A 23708-nucleotide genomic window follows, 5' to 3' on the forward strand; every position below is an offset into this window, starting at 1 on the left:
TTTTAGTGCTGCTTCCTCAGCACCATCACGTGCTGTGATGTTGCACATTTGAAATACATGACTGGTGCCAGAGCCTCTGTAACATCAGCTTTCAGTATTCAGATACTGTCATGGTCCCTGTGCCCCGCTGGTCGACCCTCTATTAGGCAATGTGTTTGTGGTTTGTTTGCTCTCTCTCTCGCTCTCTCTCTCTCGCCACGGCGACGCTCATTGCGGGCTCCCGCTGCTGGCCCACACACCTGCTCTCATCACCGCACCGCCCGCTGGTCCCAGCTGATTACTGCACTACTTAATAAGATGGCGAGTCTGCACTAGTCTTCGCTGGATCGTTGAGCTGTCAGCGTCAGTCAAACTTGTGTATCTGCCAACCTGTGTCTTGAAAGCCCTTTGTTATTATCCCGCTAACCCGACCTTTTGTGTTTAGATCGTTTTTGGAACCGGATTCTGAGAGGAGTGACTGAGGAGGAGCTTTTGTACAGAAAGTGTGGAGCACCTTTTCCCCTAACCCTGTTTCCCACGGACCCTGGCGACCCGGACCCGTTTCCCCTGCACGTTGTATATAGCCACGTGGTGATTGTGTTCACTGTGAATAAACGCACTGTTCTTCGCTTAAAGGAATACCCTGGCCTGCGCCTGAGTCTCTTTTGGAAAACATATCAGATACACTATCAGTCAAAAGTTTGGACACAGCCTCTCATTTAAAGTTTTTCTTGGTTTTCTATTTGATTGTAGATTCCCACTGAAGGCATCAAAATGATGAATGAACACATTCATTATTATGCAGTAAACAAAAAAAACATGTTTTATATTTTAGATTCTTCCTATTATCCAGCCTTTGCTTCGATTCCTGCTTTGCTCACTCCTGGCATCCTCTCCATGAGCTTCATGAGGTCGTCACTTGTTGGTTTCCAACAGTCGTGAAGGAGTTCAGAGATGCTGAGCACCTGTTGGCCTGTTCGCCTTCACTCTGCGCTCCAGCTCATCCCAAACCATCTCAGTTGGGTTAAGGTCAGGTGACTGTGGAGGCCAGGCCACATAAATCATCAACAGTGTCATCAGCAGAGCCCCCCCACACCATCGCACCTCCTCCTCCATGCTTCACAGTGAGAACCATGCATGTAGAGACCATCAGTTTGTTTATTCTGCCCACAGACACGGCAGGTGGAACCAAAGCTCTGAAATGTGGACTCATCAGACCAAAGCACAGATGGCCTAATGTCCACTCCTTGAGTTTCTGGGCCCAAATAAATCTCTTCTGCGTGTTGCTTTTCCTCAGTAGTGGTTTCTTAGCAGCTATTTGAACATAACAATGTAGCTGCCATCACTAGTGTGTGAATGTGTGTGTGAATCGGTGGATGACTGAATGTAGTGTAAAGCGCTTGATTTTAGTAATTTTCCAGACGGACCGACCTTCAGTCCTTAACGTCATGATGGGCTGTTGTTTCTCTTTACTCAGCTGATTGGTTGTTGCCATAATATGAATTCTAACAGTCGTCAAACAGACCTGTCAGCTGTGCACCAACCTGACTGCTGCACAACACAACTGATGGTCCCAACTCCATTTAGAAGGCAAGAAACTCCCCCAATGAACCCTGACAGGCACACCTGTGAAGTGAAACCATTTCAAGAGACTACATCATGAAGCTCGTTGAGAGAAGGCCGAGGGTTTGCAGCGCTGTCAACAAAGCAAAGAGTGGAAGCTAAAATATAATATTTAGAGTTATACATCAATTTTTAATAAAGAAAAACCATTAAATCAAAAGATGTGTCCAGTGATGGCGGGGCGTCTGTATCCAGTAAGCGGCTCTAGGCAAGACAAGCCCTCCCCGATGCTAACCAAGCCTACCTTGGACATGAGTGAGAGACATAAAAATGAAGCTATACCGACTAAGATGTTGCCAAGATTAACAAGGTGCATCAGTTGTTGAGGAAACAGGACATACTGATGAGAAACGGGCTACTGGAACAAGATCGCATAAGTGGGCAAGAGATGAAAATAGGGCACTGTTGTTGCTACTACGCAAGTAATCCCAGCAGAAGGGGTTACATGCATAGGATGAGCACAGCGAAACAACTAGTAACAACTCCTCTACATGGATGGCATCAAGCTGTATGCCAAGCATGAACGAGACATTGATTCACTGATATACAGCAACAACTCTGTAATGTCATTCAGACTGGAGAAGTGTAGTAGTCAGGTAGTCAGAACCGAGGGGATCGAGCTACCAGATGTCAACATTGCAGACATCGAGGACAGCTACAAGTACCCGGGGATCCCACGAGCAAATGGGAACCATGAAGAGGCCGCTGGGAAAGCTGCAACCACCAAGTACCTGCAGAGGGTCAGGCAAGTCCTGAGGAGTCAGCTGAATAAGAAGAACAACACCCACACCCTGCCCGTGATCAGGTACCCTGCTGGGATAATAAGCTGGCCAAAGGAGGCGATGGAAGCCACTGACATCTAAGACGAGGAAACTCCTGACCACACGTCCAGCACTCTGAGACTGTACACTCAGCAGAAGGAAGGAGGCTGGAGACTAGAGCTGGGCGATATAAGATTTTTTCATATCACGATATGTTTTCTTCATTTCAGGCGATAACGATATATATCACGATATAAGCCAAATGACTATATTTGTAAGATTTAAATGTGCTGTTGCTCACAAGTAAAATGTGAAATAATCAGCAGCTTGTTTTGATTTAAATATTTATTTCCCATAATAAGTTCAACAGGGTAGATGTGCTTAAGGAACATGAGACTTTTTCAGATAAATAAAGGCAAATATTGCAAACTACACAAAAGGCAGCCGCTAAAGCGTTTAAGTTTCAAAATAGAACAAACGAAACAGACTAAATTGTCAATTCCACTTAGAAACAAAATATTAATTCTAAAAATAAATCTTAGTTTGTTTAAATAAACTGAGAACTAAAAGGAAATTCTCGATCTCTCCTTGTTGTACAGCTGAGCTTTTCAAACAGTTTTAACAGTTACTTCAGTCGACAAAAGCCGAATGATGAATTAGCGCTTCCAGTCAGAGACTGAGCATGTTTATTGGATTTCCAGAGTTGCTTTTGGCACATTTACAGTGCGCTACTCTGTTTTTGTCAGACTTGAAATAGCCGAAATACCTTCACACTACAGAACTTCTGTGGCTCTTCCGTTCAACAATCTCTCGGCATTGGAACCATCATCTGTTTTCTCTTCGGTAACCTTCGGTCACGCTCTCGGTTGATTTTTCTCTAGTCGGCACTCATTTCCTCCATTACCCGGGCGTCACGGCGGCTGGCTGCTTCCCAAACAAATACACTTGTGCGGCTTGGCACTTGTGCTGTACGTAATAAGTCACGTGACGTGACGCTGCGGCTGTGATTGGTTTGGCTCTGCGCTACTTAATTTGGATTGGCTGTTCTTTTTTTTTTTTAAGAGGACAAGAGCGGTGAGGTCTATCGCAATAGTTTAATTTTTCTATTGAGAAAAAGTTATTTCGCAATACATATCGTTATTGTTCCATCGCCCAGCTCTACTGGAGACTAGTGAGTGTCAGTACCACGGTCCAGGTGAGACAGCAAAGGCAACGATGGCATCCGGATTTATATTTAACATGGAGGAGTTCGTATGGCCATTTAGCTTTGTCCCCTGAGCAACAGGTGGAACTTCAAGTTCTCATAGAAAGAGCTCCTTGTTGATGTCGCTGCTGTTGTTGGTTCTTAACTCTTAAAGTAAAACAGTAACATTTAAAAAAATGTTTTTAAAAATGAAAAGTTTTGGTGCTTTAGACACACCGCATCAGATGATGGGAAAAACAAGCCTCTGCATTTATGAGTGAAAAGAGAATCTTACATGTTGTAAGTTTCAAAACACTTTTAAGAAACTAACAAATTAACTACTTCAGATAAACAATTTAAGGAAGATTTTCAGGCAGACTAAAGAAAAAGATGAGATTGTTAGAAAAGTGTCTGCAAACGTGATTAAACTAATGCTGTTTCATGCAGAGTGGCAGTGACACTGTTTAAAGCCCTATATGAGATGCTGAGGATTCTTCATATACCAACCCTTATAGCAAAACCCCAAAACCGCCTGTATTTTCTATTCGTACAAACTTACCGACTGCCTCTGACAGTCCATAGACACGCTGGCCATAGGCATCTGTCTTGTCCCAGATGAATGTGTATGACAGATTTGGTTGTGCAGGGAACCATTTTTGGAAGAGGCGGCCCACCACTGCCACCATCAGGTGAACCTGGATTGACAGGAAAGGGTTAACTTCACTGATTAATCCACAGAAAACAGTAACGGTGGGCATTTGTCTTAGCTGTAACTTGAAATGTTGGGAAATATCACTTATCACACCTTCATCAAATTGAAAGGTATTGATGTCTGCGTCATGGTGACTTTCAGCACTGGTTTATATCCTGCTGCTCTGGAGCTCAGGTAGATCAGGTTTAGATCACTGCCAGGTATTGATGTCTGTTCTTGTAGAACCTACAGAAGGAAACGAAACACAGCAGACACATCAGCACCCACGGATCCAAATGCTAAATGGCCTGGATTTGACTTTACTTAGTCCCTATGGACCCCAAAGCACTTTAGCACTACATTCAGTCATCCACACATTCACACACACATTCACACACTGGTGATGGCAGCTACATTGTAGCCACAGCCGCTCTGGGGCGCACTGACAGAGGCGAGGCTGCCGGACACTGGCGCCACCGAGCCCTCTGACCATCACCAGTAGGCAGCGGGTGAAGTGTCTTGCCCAAGGACACAACGACCGAGACCGTTGGAGCCCGGGCTCGAACCGGCAACCTTCCGATTACAAGACGCCCCATTTAAAAACTCTATTTCAATCTATTTTCCAACTCTAAGTGGTTCACAGTATTGGACAAGCTAGATTTATTTTCATTTATATGTGTGAATGACATAGGGCAGCACGGTGGCACTGTGGTTAGCACTGTTGCCGCACGTCAAGAAGGTCCTGAGTTCAATTCCACCCTCAGGTCGGGGTCTTTCTGTGTGGAGTTTGCATGTTCTCCCCGTGTTTGCGTGGGTTCCCTCCGGGTACTCCGGCTTCCTCCCACCGTCCAAAGACATGCAGCTTGTGGGGATAGGTTAATTGATAATCCAAATTGCCCATAGGTGTGAATGTGAGTGTGGATGGTTGTCTGTCCCTGTGTGTTGGCCCTGCGACAGACTGGCGACCTGTCCAGGGTGTACCCCGCCTCTCGCCCTATGACAGCTGGGATAGGCTCCAGTGATCCCCGCGACCCTGAAAAGGATAAGCGGAAGCGGATGGATGGATGGATGGATGTGTGAATGACCAGAAAAGTGTGTACTAATGTGTACTGTACAGCATGTCTTTTATCCTGTCTTTCTTCTCTCACCCCAACCGGTCGCAGCAGATGGCCCCGCCCCTCCCTGAGCCTGGTTCTGCTGGAGGTTTCTTCCTGTTAAAAGGGAGTTTTTCCTTCCCACTGTCGCCAAAGTGCTGCTCATAGGGGGTCATATGATTGTTGGGTTTTTCTCTGTATCTATGAAGCGCCTTGAGGCGACTTTTGTTTTGATGTGGCGCTATATAAATAAAATTGAATTGAATTAATGCAACTGCTGTAAATGAAATGCTATTCAGTTTACCTAGAACTATAAAAAATAAAAATAAATGAAGCTTCAATACGGTCGATCGCCAAAGGTGGATCTCACGCACAAAGACATAAAACAGATCATAACGATACTTCTGTGACCTTACTGATAGCCAAAGTGAGCCAACTGTGTGTTCAATGATGGCTGTCCACAGTGAGAAGAGATGGCCTCTTTTACTCCTTCTTCAGACCACCTGTCTCCTCTGTCCCTTTGAAATAGGGTAGATGTGGTTAGAGTGATGACATCAGCTGTGTTGGCCAGCCTTCCCTGGCACTGTCCACTGAACCCACTGCTTTACCCGTCCCCTGCAGCTGAGGGGATATGTCAATATGTCTCATATGTCAATCCACTGATCGACATATGAGCTGCTCGAGCTTCACCCAGGCAACCAGAACCAACAATCACAGTCCCAGTGTGCATGCAACTTAATAGCCCAGTACAATTGACAGCCTTGCATATTCATGCCATAATTCTGCTCCCTTCACTTTCTTCATGTTCTTTATTTATTCATTTTTTCTTCCTAACATCCTTGTACAGGTTCAGCTTGGTTTCATGTCCAAACATTCAGTCTTTCAGTTGTTTTCTGGCAAAATCTAATCTTGTCTTTTTGTTCTTGAGTGTAACCAGTGGTTTGCACCTTGCTATAAAGCCTCTGTTTTAGACTTTGGTGTTCTCGACTAAGTTTAATTTAGAAACCCAAGAAACAATTGCACTTCACTTGCATCAACGTACATTGGGACCTCAAACTGGGAGCGAGCAGCTACTAAATAAACGTTTAACACACTGAATCAGTTCCAGATATTTTATCGACTTCTTTTGTCAGACAATAATCAGGACATAGGCACCTGGGCATGCCGCTGCTTGTCAGTGAACTGTCCATTTACCTCGGAGATTCTCAATATGAGATTATGTATAAAAATGCCATTAATAATGAACAGTTAATGCACGCTGTTCTCAGACAGCACGCCCCACTGCTGGGGTGAGGGCTCTGACAGGTGTGGTGCAGGTTACCTGGCAGAACTACTGTTTACCATCGGAATCACTTCTATGGCGGAAAGAAGACATTTGCAGCAGTTACGTTAAGCTGCAGGCGTGTGTACGTCGACAGCCGCAATAAAGAAGTGTACTGAAAAGTGCAAACGGGTCTGTCGCGCATCGTTTGCAGTGATGCTGAAACTCAGGACTGGGGCACGAGCGACCCGACCACGTGTTCGCACTTTTCACTACTCTTCTTTATTGCGTCTGTCGACTTACACTCGCCTGCAGCTTTCCAGCTACAGCCTACGAACACCAACAGCAACGACAGGACCCAGGTCGTTCTGTTTTAAGCCGTGAGGCGTGATTGCGGAGGCCGCTCATGTGCGCCCGCCTCCCCCACCGCCACGCCGCAGACCACGCCCCGCCACAGCTCTGCAGTCAAAAACTCACTAAGTTATATATTTTTCATCTCTGTTCACAAGTTTTATAAGACCAACACTGAACTTTATTGCATGTTTGGCAACGTTCACGTTCAGACTCATGAAGCAGGGCAGCGACAAAAGCTACAAAGAGCTGTTTGAAATGAAAGATGTTTGTTTCAAACAGAAATTGCTGAAGGATTCATCGTGAATGAGTTTATTACCCAAATAAAGTTGCAGCTCGGCTTTTCTGTCATTGTTTAGATGAGGCGTGAAAATCTTTCTTCCTGTCATGTGAGGATGATGTGAAACGTTTGAGAACCACTGAGTTAATGTAAGACTTTTGTTAAACATAAATAAAGATGAAAGTCTGCAGTTGAGTCACATTTTGATTGTGAAGAGAAACTGATGTTTGTGGTGCAAATGCAATGCAGGAATGTAAGCAGTCACAAATTAGAGAGCTAGATTAAAATTAGCAGCTGGAAGCTGTCTGGACATGCCATCGAAGACGATCAGCCACATTTAAATCTGATAAGGTTTTTATGGTTCTTTTCCCAGAACCAAAAATACGTGCAGGTCACAGGAGTTGGTCCTAAAGTTTTTGACATTGCCCCCCTGCAAAGCTCTGCCTAGTGCCTAATGACTAGGGATGGGTATCGTTTAGGTTTTATCCGATACCGGTGCCAAACCGGTGCTTTTGAAACGGTGCCGGTGCTTAAACGGTGCTCGAACCGGTGCTCGAACCGGTGCTTAAAGAATGGAGAACACAAAATTGGTCCAAAAACCTCTCATGTTCAGCTGTTTTTTTGTAAAAAGATAACAATGTTAGCCTTTTCTGCAGCTATGGGGCATATATGGTATCACTCTTGGCTGGAAGCAGCTTAAACAATGGAAAAAACACAAACTTTGTCCAAAAACCTCTCATGTTTAACTGTTTTCCACTTTTCCTTTGGTCATTTTAGCCTTTTTGTCCAGGGTGAAGGGAGTATCTGCCATCAAACAAGAAGACAGCCGCATGTAGCTATGATGATGTTTGCTAGTTCACCTTACATGCATTAATGTAATAACGTGGTTAGCCTACTCAACGTAAATTACACACGAACAACATTAAGCTACTCAAGCAGAGAAGAACGGCTGCTGCTGCATCATCATCATCATCATTTCTGCTACACTGGCAGGGCTAGGGGCCAGGACTCTCCTCTTCGGGTTTTTGGGGGATGTTGCTAACTCGGGGTCCGATAACAGGAACCACACCCACAGTAGATGTGCTCGGTGTGAGGTCTCGCAGCAAGCTATTAAATACGGTGCATTTCTCGGCTTTTAAAAAAACGCTATGCGTCGCCAGGTGTTTCATCAGATTTGAGGTGTTACCTCCTTTGACAGTATCACAGTATCAGCTTAAAGCACTTGTTGCAGCTGCTGAGTTTGCATCTTTTGCTGTGAAGTACAGCCAGACTTTGACCGCTTCGCCTTGGGCGTTTTTAATCTGTAGCTCTGCTCTAAAAGAACGTACATACCTGGACCCGCCTACTATCCTCGGAAACGTAAAATGATTGGCTAGAATCCAAAGTGTATCACAGCTCAGGAAAAAAAGCACCAAAAAAAAGCACTGAAATGTGCGCTGCTTTTCGGTCTGGTTACTACCGTTTATGTCAGAACCGGTGCCATCATGGCACCAGATACCGGTACCCATCCCTACTAATGACTACCATGGAGTTAGAACCAAAAGAAGTTATTGAATACAAAACAATAGAAAAGAAGATTGAGTTTCCAGTTACACAGCAGAGACTGCATGTTCCTGATTTGCTTGTGATTCTTCCACCTGCTCCAGTTTACTTCCACAAATCTAGAGGTACGAGTTTGTCTGTCTCAATGTTTGTACTTTTAAGGTCTAAACTACAGCATTTCAGGGGTCTGTCAATAAACATTTAAAAAGATACACAATTAAACTCCAAATGAGACAAAAAGGATTCCTGTCCTAGCGATGTGAGGTAAATGATCTACAAGCAACAGAAGCTGAGAAGACTTCTGAAAAGGGAGAGGGAGAAGAGCTGATTGAGACTACGTTGAAAAAAAGTCCTGAGGGAAAACTCCATTTGGAGTGTTATACTTCTCAGCTGCACTATTGCCTTTTCATTAGCTGGCATTTAGCATTCATTACAGATCCATTTCATCCCTTTAAGGCCGCCCTTTTCACTGCCCTCCCTCTAATGGAGCCAGCTCCACCAAAAGCTAAGGAGCAGTTTTCCATTTGCTTGCTTTTGATCTACACTCAAACGTGTGCACACACACACACACACACACACACACACACACACACACACACACACACACACACACGTGTCCACACAGATAGATGTGCTGTCCTATATATGTGCAAAGACACTGGCTTTGTTTCTTATATGGACAAACACATACTGCTTAAATAAAAACTCATTATGAAGCGAGTTCACAGCTGTAAGAATATAAAAGTTCTGTCATCTGTTTGACGTCTTCTGTGGACTGTTTCATACGATATGATGCCCTGAGGCTGAAGCACACTTGGATAACACAGAAGGATGAAGATCACCAGCACGTCCACCTCTGAATGCCTCAAAAAAAGGGACGTTTCTGGTCTTAGTTTAAGCTCATGCTGAAGCATCTGTGTGGCTGAATTGAAACAGTTCTGCAAAGAAGGGTCAGACTTCCTCCACATCAGTCTGAACAATTATTTGCCATTTACAGCAAAGATTGCAGTCGCTGCAGAGAGCAACAGTTTGCTTTCCTTAATAAATGAAATAATCATTTAAAATCCTGGCAGTCACCACTGCTTTTACTTTCTGAAAGCTTGCAGTTTATAATCACCTGCCTTTGTTTGTCTTCATGTTCTATGATTACAAACGTTCTTACTGTGCTCCGTGACAGTGGATGTTATGTAGGTTCATTTTCAGCTGCAGCCTGTCTTCTTGTAAAGTGTTACATTAATCTTAACGTGGAGTAGCTGAATTCATTTAGAAGCTTTATTCCTCATAGTTGCTAATGGAAATCTGTGAAAACAACGAGATGGGTGGAGTTTATACGCTGAACGATTTAGAAATGTGTCCTTATGAGCAGCAATGTTGGAATAGTGTGCTCTACAAACACCCGCCTTCCTTATAGTTGTTTCTTTTAACGACAGGCTGTTATTATAGTCGCTACTGGCCCCCATTACTTTCACCTCTTGCTGTTATTCTGCCCTTTGTGTTTTCAGAACCCATGCCCTGTGTCATTTCCATCCGAGCACTCAAACCCTTTGAGTGTGTTGCAGATTAAGAGTGCGTCAGTTAGTCGAACCTCAGATGCAGGAGGAACAATGCGGTTTTCGTCCTGGTTGTTGAACACTGGACCAGCTCTTTATCCTCTCAATGATACTTGAGGGTGCATGGGAGTTTGCCCAACCAGTCTGCATGTGTTTTGTGGACTTGGAGAAGGCGTTTGGCCCTTCGTCCCTCGGGGGGGTCCTGTGGGAGGTGATTCGGGAGTATGGGGTGTCTGGCCCATTGCTCGATCCTTATAGAACCGTTGCAAGAGCTTGGTCCGCATTGCCGGCAATAAGTCGGACTCGTTTGCGGTGGGTGATGGGCTCTGCCAGGGCTGCCCTTTGTCAGCGGTTCTGTTCATATTTTTAAGGACAGAATTTCTAGGCGCAGCCAAGTGGCGGAGGGCTTTCACTTTGGTGGTGTCAGAATCTCATCTCTGCTTTTTGCAGATGATGTGGTTCTGTTGGCTTCATCAGGTGAGGGCCTCCAGCTCGCACTGGACCGGTTTGCAGGTGAGTGTGAAGCAGTGGGAATGAGAATCAACACCGTCAAATCTGAGGCCATGGTACTCAGCTGGAAACGGGGGGAGTGCCCACTCCAGGTCAGGGACAAGTTATTGCCCCAAGTGGAGGAGTTTAAGTATCTCAGGGAGCTGGAGATCGACAGACGGATTGGTGCTGCACCGGTCCGTCGTGGTGAAGAGGGAGCTGAGTGTAAAAGCGAAGCTCTCAATTTACCGGTCGATCTACGTCCCTACCCTCACCTATGGCCACGAGCTGTGGGTAGTGACCGAAAGAACGAGATCGCGGATACAAGCGGCAGAAATGAGCTTCCTCTGAAGGGTGGCTGGCCTCTCCCTTAGAGATAGGGTGAGAAGTTCGGCCATCGGGGAGGGGCTCAGAATAGAGCCGCTGCTCCTATACAGGAAAAGGAGCCAGCTGAGGTGGTTCAGGCATCTGATAAGGATGCCTCCTGGGCGCCTCCTGGGTGAGGTGTGAGGTGCATGTCCCACTGGGAGGAGGCCCTGGGGCAGACCGAGGACACGCTGGAGGGATTATATCTTTTGGCTGGCCTGGGAACGCCTTGGAGTTCCACTGGACAAGCTGGAGGAGGTGACTGGGGAGAGGGGGGTCTGGGCTTCTCTGCTTGGGCTGCTGCCCCTGTGACCCGGCCCCGGATAAGCGGAAGAAGATGGATGGATGGATTGTTAGCTTAAATTTTGGGATTTTGCTGAAGAAAAAGCAACATCCAAAAAAAGTCCGAGGGGTCTCGGCCCCTGGTAAAACTAGGCAGCAAGATGAGGGGATATAAAGACACCCAAGTCAGCCCCCTGCTCCTTACTGTGGGAAACTCCAGACTGGAAGAGTCCAGCCCTCTCCAGGAAGATGCTGTTGTGGAGTTGAGCCCATCTCTATCTAGTAGGTGTCTATCAACCTTACACACTAGCTCAGTTTCCTTTTCCTCCAGAGAGGTGACTTTCCATGTCTCAATCATCACGCCGTGGTCACTGCATGTGACCCCTACGTCACTTTGTGCAGGTGTTGGGTCTACAGGTGGGCCAGACCCATGTCTCCTCTTTGGAATATGGGCTATAGCCTGGCAACCAGGTGTTTGAGAGAGAGCACGGTCCCCAGGCCTGGGAGTCAGTGTCAGATTAAATAGTCCCCATATTCAGCATCTTGGACACAAACATTACAGACATTTCAAAACAAATATGCATGTTTTAATCTGCTCAACTTAAAGATTTAAGTTGGCCAAGTATAACACAGTTAGCTAGCGCAAAGTGTTACATTATTTTTACATTGCAAAATTATTCACAGACAGAGAGATCATACTCAAAGTGTCCTCTGATTGATTTATTACCTGTGTTTCAGGTATGATGGGGCCATCTTCAGGTGAGCTTCTGTAAAATGTAGACAGAGGAGAAGCAACAATGACAGGACTTGGTCTGATGAAACCGCTCAGGTCACAGCTGGGAATGTCATTTTCCTCCTGAAACAGCCAGACATGACATGTGTCGGTCACTGAATATGCAAAGGTGAGCTCAGCAGTCACAGCAGTGATTCAATTATTCATTTAACCCGAATAAATCTGTGGTAGAAAGAGTAAATGAAGCAAAGATAGTATCTGCATATTTAGTGCAGTGTCAACGGTCGTTCACCTTCTTCATCACCAGCGTGTCCATCACGTAGAAGACGTTCCACGGCACCCAGACAGTTCTGTACTGAGTGAGGAAGGGAGCACGCTCAAAGCTCAGTGTTAGGGATGCCCCGCCATTGGCCAGGAGATCAAACCTGTCAGCACGTCATCGTCAAACAAATGTGTACAGTAAGTGCTGGGAAACAAGACGTGTGAATTATACAAGCTTTAATAAGGAAATCCTCTTAATTCACTGTTACAGAGTATGAGAGTGGATTTGTCAGCAGGACAAAGACCCGACCCTTTAACTTTCATTTGTGACGGTGTAATTGGCTCATTAAATTCTGTGAATGTGCTGATGTGCATATTGTGTCTATATACTGTGTGCATTACATACCTACAGTTGGAGTGTGTGAGCACGTTTGTGTGTGTGCAGGTGTGTGTGTTCAACAGTGACTGATTACGTCGCTGTGAACCCAGCGCATTTTAAAAAGCGTCTTCCCCTCACGTTCACACGTGAGAATAAAGAAGCTGCGTGAGCTGAGGTGGGAATGTAAGAGCACAATATAGATATCATTCTCCCGTTGTTCGCTGTCCATTGTGTTTGTTTACGTATCTTTGTGGGGACCAACAATAGGAAGTTTACTATGCTTGTGGGGACCAACACGGGTGGCGCTGTCACTTGGTGTTCGCTCGCTCGCTCTGTGGTATAGTATCGCTTCCTGTTCCTGCTCAAACACAGTGGTGTTTCTGAGTAGCTTATTTGCTTAGCAGTTTAATTAACAACTTTTAAATACATTCTTTTTTCACAGTATAATCTTCACGTGCTTCATCCGAAGCACACTTTCTGTGTACTCACTACCTAATTTATAGTATTCACTCACTGTCTCTGTACTGTTTCGCTAGCTTAGCTCGTAGCCGACCCGTTAGCACCATGGCTACTTCACCTGTCCCTTCTGCACTTTCTTGCTCATTGTGTCAGATGTTTAGTTACTCCTCGGCCACCTTTAGCAGTAATGATATCTGTAACAAATGTAGCATATTTGCAGCTCTGGAGGCCAGGATTACTGAATTGGAGACTCGGCTTTGCACCCTGCTCTCACCCTTAGCTAGCCAGGCCCCTGTAGCTGGTGCAGCCGAAGATAGCGTAGGCCCCGCTAGCTGTTCCCCGGCAGACCCCAAGCAGCTGGGGAAAGGCTGGGTAACGGTGAGAAGGAAGCGTAGTCCTAAACAGAAGCCCCAGGTACACCACCAACCCGTTCATGTGTCTAACCGTTTTTCCCCACTCGGTGACACACCCGCCGGGTGACGCTGAAAAACTAGTTCATGCATTTATTACTTCCAGGCTAGACTACTGCAATTCATTATTATCAGGATGTCCAAAAAACTCACTGAAAAGCCTTCAGTTAATCCAAAATGCTGCAGCAAGAGTACTGACAGGGACTAGAAGGAGAGAGCATATTTCTCCTGTTTTGGCTTCCCTTCATTGGCTTCCTGTTAAATCCAGAATTGAATTCAAAATCCTGCTCCTCACATACAAGGTCTTAAATAATCAGGCCCCATCTTATCTTAATGACCTTGTAGTACCATATCACCCTATTAGAGCACTTCGCTCTCGCTCTGCAGGCCTACTTGTTGTTCCTAGAGTATTTAAAAGTAGAATGGGAGGGAGAGCCTTCAGTTTTCAGGCCCCTCTTCTGTGGAACCAGCTTCCAGTTTGGATTCAGGAGACAGACACTATCTCTACTTTTAAGATTAGGCTTAAAACCTTCCTTTTTGCTAAAGCATATAGTTAGGGCTGGACCAGGTGACCCTGAATCCTCCCTTAGTTATGCTGCAATAGATGTAGGCTGCCGGGGGATTCCCATGATGCATTGAGTTTTTCCTTTCCAGTCACCTTTCTCACTCACTATGTATTAACAGACCTCTCTGTATTGAATCGTATCTGTTATTAATCTTTGTCTCTCTTCCACAGCATGTCTTTATCCTGTCTTCCTTCTCTCACCCCAACCGGTCGCAGCAGATGGCCGCCCCTCCCTGAGCCTGGTTCTGCCGGAGGTTTCTTCCTGTTAAAAGGGAGTTTTTCCTTCCCACTGTCGCCAAAGTGCTTGCTCATAGGAGGTCATATGATTGTTGGGCTTTTCTCTGTATCTATGAAGCGCCTTGAGGCGACATTTGTTGTGATTTGGCGCTATATAAATAAAATTGAATTGAATTGAATTGAATTGTTATGGGGACAAAATCCCGGTCCCCATAAGATTAAAGGTGTTTTTTAATGTCAGGGTTATAATTAGGTGACGGTTAGGTTTAGGCTAAGGGATGTGAAAACACGGTGTGCACGTGTGTCTGATTGTGAGGGGGTTACTCAGGAGACCCCCCCTGCTGGGCATTTGAAAGAATGCAGGTTTATGGCATTTTCACATTTACATGGAGCTTCATCCACTTTCACATTCAGGATGTTTCACACACAGATCATTGATAAGAAAATTATTTTATTTTAGTTGTTGGTGGAAACTTCCCTGTTTACCACCCTGTTCATCAAGTTTATTTAGTGAACAGACGATGCAGAACATCTGTTTTAAACCCCTGCTGAGAGGAGACATTTTTGGAAAAGGCACAATGTTTGTGTAAAAGGTGTATGAAAATATTAATAATGAATGAGTACACACATGCCATCCTTGCGTGTTATAGTGTATCCGTGCTCAGGGTAGTGAACAAATGTCACGTTGACTCCAATCAGAGGCGTTCCATCGGCTGTCAGGACCTGACCTCGAATTATTGACACCAAGCTAAAAAGAGAGAAGAGAGCAGAGAGAGCTCGTTTACTCACACTGCAAGATTTACTTAAAACATTACAAAATGTTTCATGGCAAATAGTTATAATATGTAAATAAGCCCATCAAGAACTGGAGTTTCCCTGAGTCGCTGTGGCTGAGCTGGAAAACTGTCTTAACCTCCTAAGACCTGAACTCTTCCCCTGCATGAACATTAATTTCTCTTTGATATTTGGACATATTGGGGCCTGATGAACGTAAAAACAAAGAATTACCAGATTTCTTTTTTTGCCTTATTTTTGTTTTTAAGAAAAATGAGAGCCACATATGAGCATATTCGTTTTAAATTTTGATAGAACAGTAGCAGCATAATGTCCTCGTAAGTGGATATCAGGCCCAAAATTCAGTATTTTGGTCTAAATAACCCAAAATGTGATGTTCACATATGTGGACGCAGGTCCTAGAACAGGGGTGTGGAACTCCAGGCCTCGAGGGCCAGTGTCCTGCAGGTTTTTGATCTCACCCTGGGTCAGCACACCTGAATCAAGTGATCAGTTCATTACCAGGCGTCTGTAGAACCTCAGGAGGTAATTTAGCCGTTTAAATCAGCTGTGATGGATCAAGGAAACATCTAAAGCCTGCAGGACACTGGCCCTCGAGGCCTGGAGTTCGACACCTGCGTCCTAGGAGGTTAAGAGATGGAAACACTTACAGCTCACCTTAGCTTTGCAATGTTACTCATTGTGATCGAGCTGCAGAGTCCACTGAGGGGTAACTTAAAAAACGACAACGGAGGAACCTCTGAGTAATGCTGATGTCACCACGGTACTTACAGTACATGTTGTCGTTTGCATCAGTGTTTGTGTGTTTCTGTTACTATGTGGTTATTGTGGAAAAAGAACCACATGCCTCTGCCGGGTTTTGTCAGCCTCGTCTCTTGTTCCCGTGTTCAGTGTTCCCTCTCTCACCAGTCAGTCATGTTCCCATATCTATTTTTTCCCAGTCCAAGTGTCAAGCCTGCATGTCTTGGTCTTTGTTGCCATGGTAATCGGACATCCTGTTTTATTCCCACAGTCTATCGCCCTCTTCAGTGTGCTCAGTTTTCTCCCTGTCTCATTGTGTCTGATTAATTCCAGCTGTGTTCCCTCCCCTTATCCCCGTGCTCCTTGCTTCCCTTGTTATTCCCAGTCGGTTCCCAGTTTCAGGTTTTGTTTTCCTGTCTGATCATTATAAAGTCCCAAACATGTCAGACATGCTTGGATTGGTGTGGATTTCAGTGTTTTAGTTTTTTCCCATTTTACTTGCTCTTGTGTAGAGCTGCTTTTACACACACACACACACACACACAAACACAAACACACACACACATATGCAAATAAAATGGCAAAAAACAAAATCATCTTAAACCCCCAATTTTTCCCCCACAATCATTTGCGAAGCTCCATAACATCCACATAAATATCATTGCACATACAAAACCATGACAATAAGCTACAGGCAGTACTCTAACAATTAGCTTTACTAGCAACCAGGTCACAACTGCAAGATGCTTGAGCTGCAGCTTACAGTTATTTCATGTAATTTAATTGGCAACTTGTGACATCTGACATCTAAAGGTAAAATTATTCCAGACCACAGATGATGTCAGATGCCTGACATTTTTCAGTACTTTACCCATGCTTTGCCTGCTATCAAAGCACTGACCTCATAATGTGTGCACAGTCTATCACCTGAGACATAGCTGCTCCCAGCCCGTTCTCACTCCCGAGGCATAACATGCCGACGTTTTGTCACGTCCCGCGGCGTTCCTGAGGAACGCGAAAGGAGACCTTCGGCGTTCTTATGGTACGCGGCGGGTTATGGCCGAAATCCAGTGCAATGACGCTCCCGCGGTAATAGACGTTCCAGCCCTGTATTCCAGCCCTAAACCTAACCTTATCCCTAGCCCTAACCATAACCTTTTTCCCGAGCTTAACCAGGACTTTAAAGATGTTAAATAGCGTGTTTCTAAGCGATTTGAAGAAAAAGAGCGAACATGTGTAGATTGAGTCCATACGGTTCTCATATTTCCTCATTTTTCCGAGGTCGTCATTCAGGAACGTGGTGGGTAGCCGAAAACGTAATATGTTGACGATTTGTCACCTAGCGTAAAATGTTACGCTTTGGGAGTGAGAACGTGTTGCAGCTCCTTACCTGAAGGAAGGTGAGACATTTTCTTACATTGCTACAGTTTTAGTCCGAAATCATTCCCTGCCCTGCATCTGACTCGTCTTTTGTTAGATGTTGAGCATTTCTACCTATTAGAAATCACACGAGTTTTATCTCTGTGGCTGTAAGCCTTATCCTTAAAAGACGTACACACACACACACACACACACACACACACACACACACAGTATATCAGTGTTTTCATGTCTAAAATAATCTTTTATGTTTGCAGGTGCATTCCATTAGGGAAACACTGGACACTTTATTACAGGTTCGAGGCCTTCTCCTCTTATGAAATATTCAGTAAATCATAAAAATATGACAAAAGCAGAAAGATTGCCAAACACAATTGCTGTCATGTTTCTTCCCTCTCAGTAGAGCTGCCTTTCAGCCTCTGTATATGCAGACTGGCCCCTGTCATTCCCTGTTATCACTCTCAATGAATGCTATCTTTGAGGCCGGTGTGGGCAGGAATGGCTTTTGGCAAGGGAAAACAGCAGACCTTGAGCGCTATATTTGGATTTTGCCAACATGTTTTATTATTTTCATGCCTGCAGAAAGCAAAGCTAAACCACCACGTCTCATATTATGCTAAATAAAAATAGGATACGCCATGACCTGCAGGCTTAAAGAATATTAGTCAAACAATCACAGAAAACAAGGACATCAATGAAACCTACTTTGACCTACGACTACAGATCATTTCAACTGTGCTTCAAAGAGCAGTGCATGAGATATGAACATGTGATTTTTCCCTGGCGATGTGCAGGTGGAGTGCATGCTTATTGTAACTGCTCAATAACAGTGTGTGGAATGATGAAGACGGGTGAATCCAGTTACTGCAAAGCTGAACCCATAAAATATGTCATCAAAAAAGCAGTTTACAGTAAGATGTGTGCAATATGCAACAGTCATTTACAGCAAATCAGTGTTTCCATGGCTTGAAATGAACATCTGTATGTGCATGCCAATGCTGCTGCTTTATCCCTAAAACGTAAGAGAAAAAGAAAAGAGAAAACACGACAGAAGACATGATTACCTTTTATTAAAAGGATTTTCACCATTGATTATGTGAGTCGATTCAGGCCCAACTAGAAAGTGAATGCGCTGGTAGAAAGATCTGGCAGCCTAAGAAAAGCAAAATAAATAAATGGGTAATCTGATGCCGAAAGGTGTCGTCATTTTGTGCCGTCAATTTCTGACTGGATCTTCTTACCTGTTGAGGAGGCACTGAGGATGGAGACTGGCTGAGCACCTCGCCTGGGTCAGGTGACCCTTTGCAGTACAGCTGATTCTGACAGGACGGCTGCAGACAGCAGTCTGGATCCATGCAGTCAGCCAAGCCGTCTGAAACATGCACAAGCCCTACAGTCACAAAGCTAGCACAGAGTGGGGGAAAACAGTCGTTTAAAAGATTTATGTGAAATCTAACGAACAGCTTAACATGTTTCAGTTCACAGGAAACAAAGGCAGCATTAGCTGCAACAGCTACTTAAACAATTTGTTATGGACTGGTTCTTATATAGCGCTTTTCTACTCTGTCCAAGCACTCAAAGCGCTTTATACAGCTAATTCATTCACCCAATCACACCCATTCACACAAGCACTTCTAAGCTTAAGTGCACAGTATCTAACATTCATACACATTCACACTCCGATGGATGCATCGGAGAGCAACATGGGGTTAGTATCTTGCCCAAGGATATTTGGCATGCAGACTGGAGCAACCTGGGATTGAACCACCGACCTTCCGGTTAGTGGCTGATCCGCTCTGCCACCTGAGCTACAGCCACCCCAGTGGCTGTAGCTCAGGTCTTTCAGAGGTTTCAGTGACCTGCAGACGGAAATGTACTAATGTACGTTTAAAATCTGCAGCATTTGTATGATTTTATCAACTCTGGTATGGTTCCTGGAGCCCTTTATAGTTTGCATCTAAAAAGCCAGACTTCCTTGTAATTTTTTGAAGTGGTCTTAACCAGCAGGTCTCCAGTGCTTCTGAAAGCTTTTCAATTTTTCTGCAGACAGCGGCTCCTTTATCACTCAGCTTTAGTGCTGTCCTCATGCGCACGGAGGAGGAGCCGCGCAACAGCGAGTGTCTACAGCCATCAGTGAAACATAGTGGACGCTCTGCCACATTTTCAGGCTGTACTTTAGCCAGTGATGTCCGTCAAAGCTGGTGGAATTATAAATGCAGGAAAATACGATCAGGTTTTGATCCACCGTGCAGCCAATGCAGCGTGTGTGCACGTACAGAGAGACAAGAAGAGCGACAGAGACAAATACTGTCAGCTGATAGGCTAGAATAATATTTAAAACTTTTACTGTCTCAGAGGTTTTGCTTTAATAATATTATTGTCGTAGTGTCCAGATTAAAACACACCAACAGATAAAATTAGGTCAGACGAGTTAAACGTGTCGAAGGGAGGAATAAGGAGAGCAAGTAAGGAGTCAGATGAGGAGACAGAAGGAGGAAAGCAAGGTAACAAAATCGTTTGTGTCCATCAGTTGATAAAAGCCACGTGTACATCCTGCACACAGGGACATTAAAAACACACTGACTGACAAAGCAGTCCTCTGATTTCTCTCCATCCTTTCTGTTAACATAGTGATCAAATTAAATGTAGTCCCAGCTGCGTCACTGCCACAGCGCATATGTTGCTGGATAAAACAGCTGTTAGCTGACATTGTAATGCCTACAGAAGATCCAGTTCCCAGTAGTGTTGTTGCACCTTTCCACTGCACTGTCACAATAAGTTTCAGCATGCATAGAGCAAGGCTGAAGTTTGTTAATCAATCACAAGGTCGAACCATCTTAAAGCGCATCCTGATTTATCATTTTTCGAAACACTAATGGAGACCAGATTTGAAAAATGACAAAAAAGTAAAAATACTGGAGAGTGCAGGTTAGAGGCACTCAGACGTTCAGGCAGCCGAGCCTTTACACTTTACTGGAACACAGCACATGAGTGTCTGCCCAGCAGGCAGCAGCACAGCCACCACCTCATCATTTATTCATCATCAGTCATTACTTTGAGCACCCGTACATACACAGGCAAAGTAAGTAAGTACTGTTTTGTACTTACTCTCTCCCACTCTGACACAGAGTTGTTATCAGGTCTTGAAGTGATTGGATGGTACAAACTGATGTGTCACTTTTCCTCGGTCCCCTGCAAATTAATGCGTGTGGGTGGGGAGGGGGTTTGAGGGGGTGTCGCACTCACCTGTGCCTTTCAAAGTAATCTCCGACCACTTTCTAAAGCACCTGTCCACTGTTCGTTTCTTCCTAATGTCTCTCTTTGTAGTCGTGGGAGGACGTTTGGATTATTGTGTCGCTAACATTTAATATTCTCCTCGTCCTGTGTTCATTCAGCCGTCAAACAAACCTGTTCATACATTTAACCATCTGTCTCCACACTTTTAGTGTATCTACACAAACATACCTCCTTCGTTGTCCTTGCTGTCGGTACACAGTGTTTCCATGGCAACGTGGCACCCCGCCCCTCTCCATCCCGACTGGCAGATGCAGTGCCATCCGCTGGCCTCCAAGGTGCATCGTCCATTGTTATTGCAGAGACCTGGACAACCCTCTGGGCACAGGGGACGAGCACAGTTAGAGAAGTCACAGGAATAACGGAGGGGACCATGACGACCGTCAGGGTGAAGACAGGCTTAAACCTATATACATCTTTGAAGTGAGGTGATGATATTTTTGTACTGAATTGCTGTGAGAGGAGATCATTATTATTTATTTAATTTAGGGCCACGTTCATGCTAAAAACGATACATATTCGGAGTTTCCCTCTTGACTTGGAAAAGCCTCTGAAACAGCACCGAGACCATGATGGGACGAAAAAGTCAAAAACAGCCAGAGGGGCAATGGAGGCCCCCACAGGACTGAGCTGACTCTTCAATTCAAACATCTGACAAAACCCACAAACAAGCAAAAAATACACAACATGGGCTACAATAAATATTCACCCAAAAGGATCAAAGGCAGAACACGACTATAGCTTACATAGAAGAAATAAACAGGACTTAATTTTGGTTGAGCTGGCCTTTGGATTCTGATAGGCTGAGACTGGGCTGGATCGGTGCCACTGTTTACAGCCAAAATCGATCTGTTTCATTCAACAAATGTTTATACCAGCTGTCAGTTTAGAACATTCTAGAAAACATCCCATCATAGTATAAATGCGGTTTCAGATGCTATTCAGAAATCATTCTAACAGACATAAAAGGTTGTTGGTGTAAAATGGAAATACACCGAATGCAACAATTTCCAATAATTAAAACTAGAAAGTAGGGGTGGGCGATAGAAACTATATAAATTTGGCCAACGATAGAGATTTTGACTATACCGCTTTACCGCATGTTGATGATGGCAGCGGCTACCAGTGTTGCCAACTTAGTGACTTTGTAGCTATATTTAGCAAGTTTTCAGACCGCCTTAGCAACTTTTTTTCTGAAAAGCGACTAGCGACAAATCTGGCGACTTTTTCTGGTGTTATTGGAGACTTATTTATGACGACTTTTTGACGTGAAAGCATGTATCGCTCTTACTCTCAACAAGCAGCGGTGCTGCGGTGGGCACCTTGCCCGTACCAAAGCGCTCACAGGCAGAGGATAGTCCTCCCCCAGCTGCTGTCAGGGAAGGAAATGTTCACATCTTATGCAAATTAGGCGATTACGTCATTTGTCGGCGTCTAGTGACTTATAGGACAGCCAATAGCGATTTTCCTTACTGAAGAGTTGGCAACACTGGCGGCTACAACCATTATCATCTGCAAATTATGCCGACAGTCATAGCAAAGAGATGAAGCACTTTTGAAATATGGGGAAAGCCAAAAACTGCACTTCCTCCACTGTTGTTGCAGTATATTAATAACTAACCTCGTATTGTGGATGAATGATCTCAGTTGTTCTCCTGACTGAAGTTTGGCCCGTGTATAGCATCCTGCTATGCGATTGCATTTGTCCCTGACCACCAGAATCCGTCACGTTAACTTTTATCGAGTGGAAAAAAAGTTGGTGTTCATCCTCCAGCTTCACTGTGCTAATGTTATGCTAACATAGCTGTGTCGCTAGCAATCACGTAGCACAACATTATATAGCAGGTAGTCCAACTTCAGTAACCCTACAAACGTCACTGCTGTTTAGTTTTCTGTCTTTATTTACGTTGGAAGTGGTAGCAGAGCTGTACGTTTGAATTAGTTTCAAAAATCTCTCAGTCAGAACATGGTGTGAAATGTTTAGGTGTAAACTAGCGAGCTAACTTCCTGTTAACTTGTAATTTAATAAATCTGTTTTCATGGATGCCTGGATGTTAAACTTAATTGTTACACCTGCTAAAGCAGCAACGCTGATGATTTTATTAAAGATGAAAGAATTTAGACCGTTTTTACCTCTCAGTGTTCGTTTGACTTTGGGACCTGAATCTGACGGAGTTTTGGACCCAGATTACTCCATGAAGCTCCTCACTACAGCAGCCGTAATGCTCTGACAATCCATCAAGCAGTGTGGCTTACCAAAGCTGTACTAAAACATTTTTAACAGATTTCTGCAGCCAAAATCGGTTCGAGGTCAGTAAGCACAACCAGAATTCATACATAAGGCACACTCTCGATCTTTGAGAAAATTAAAGGATTTTAAGTCCTTATAGTGCGGAAAATACGTTATACAGAAGAAAAGAATATATCGTGATATATATCGTTACCGATATACCGCTTCAAATTATATCGCGATATGGATTTTAGGCCATATCGCCCAGCCCCTAGAAAGCTGCAAAAAGCAAACGGAGAGGTTGTTTAATACTAAAAAAACAACCAACCAACTGTTGGTGAGTTGTGGAACAATGTAAGATGTATGTAAAGTATTAGATTCATTAAAAATCTGATGATAGCATCTCAGAGAGGCTGTCTGTCAGAGAGGCTGTCTGTCAGAGTAAAGATGAATGACCAGGCTCAGTGGAAGATACAGAGGATCTGCATTCTTCCTATTAAAAGATTTTATTCAGATAAGTTCTGTATTGATGGGACTGAGTTTGGGGCTTTGGGCAAGACTTCTAAAATCACTGTTACTGGACACGTGAAATGCAGCTGCGTCCTTGAGGCTAAGGTTCAAATAGCAGCAGGTGATGATACTGTGGTGCATTAGTACACTAAGGCCACTAGATGACATCAAGGTAACGTCATCGTTTTTTCCCCAAAACAATAGTTTGTTTCAAGATTTGCCACGTTTGTTGTATGTGTTTGTAGTATTTTCACTCTAAATT

The 23708-nt window shown here is 44.4% G+C and overlaps 1 protein-coding gene and 1 long non-coding RNA gene across 9 annotated transcripts in view; both read right to left on the reverse strand.

Annotated features, from left to right (window-relative positions):
• tenm3 (teneurin transmembrane protein 3) overlaps nt 1-23708 on the reverse strand; it is a 796285-nt gene that overhangs the window by 54395 nt on the left and 718182 nt on the right. For all 8 annotated transcript variants that reach the window (XM_085163565.1, XM_085163562.1, XM_085163563.1 and 5 more), the window contains 8 exons: nt 20878-21024; nt 18654-18784; nt 18477-18565; nt 15125-15244; nt 12478-12610; nt 12180-12308; nt 4352-4483; nt 4106-4241 (listed from right to left, as the gene is read on the reverse strand). In XM_085163565.1, the coding sequence (XP_085019691.1) occupies nt 4106-4241; nt 4352-4483; nt 12180-12308; nt 12478-12610; nt 15125-15244; nt 18477-18565; nt 18654-18784; nt 20878-21024 (1017 nt within the window). The remainder of the gene's footprint in view (nt 1-4105; nt 4242-4351; nt 4484-12179; nt 12309-12477; nt 12611-15124; nt 15245-18476; nt 18566-18653; nt 18785-20877; nt 21025-23708) is intronic.
• On the reverse strand, nt 16670-18470 carry LOC146517691 (uncharacterized). Its single transcript, XR_014874658.1, has 2 exons — nt 17604-18470; nt 16670-17573 (listed from the first exon to the last, which is right to left on the reverse strand). It is a non-coding gene; the product is annotated as an uncharacterized LOC146517691 (long non-coding RNA).

This window comes from Neolamprologus multifasciatus, chromosome 6, assembly GCF_963576455.1.
Source record: "Neolamprologus multifasciatus chromosome 6, fNeoMul1.2, whole genome shotgun sequence".
Taxonomy (NCBI): Eukaryota; Metazoa; Chordata; class Actinopteri; order Cichliformes; family Cichlidae; genus Neolamprologus; species Neolamprologus multifasciatus.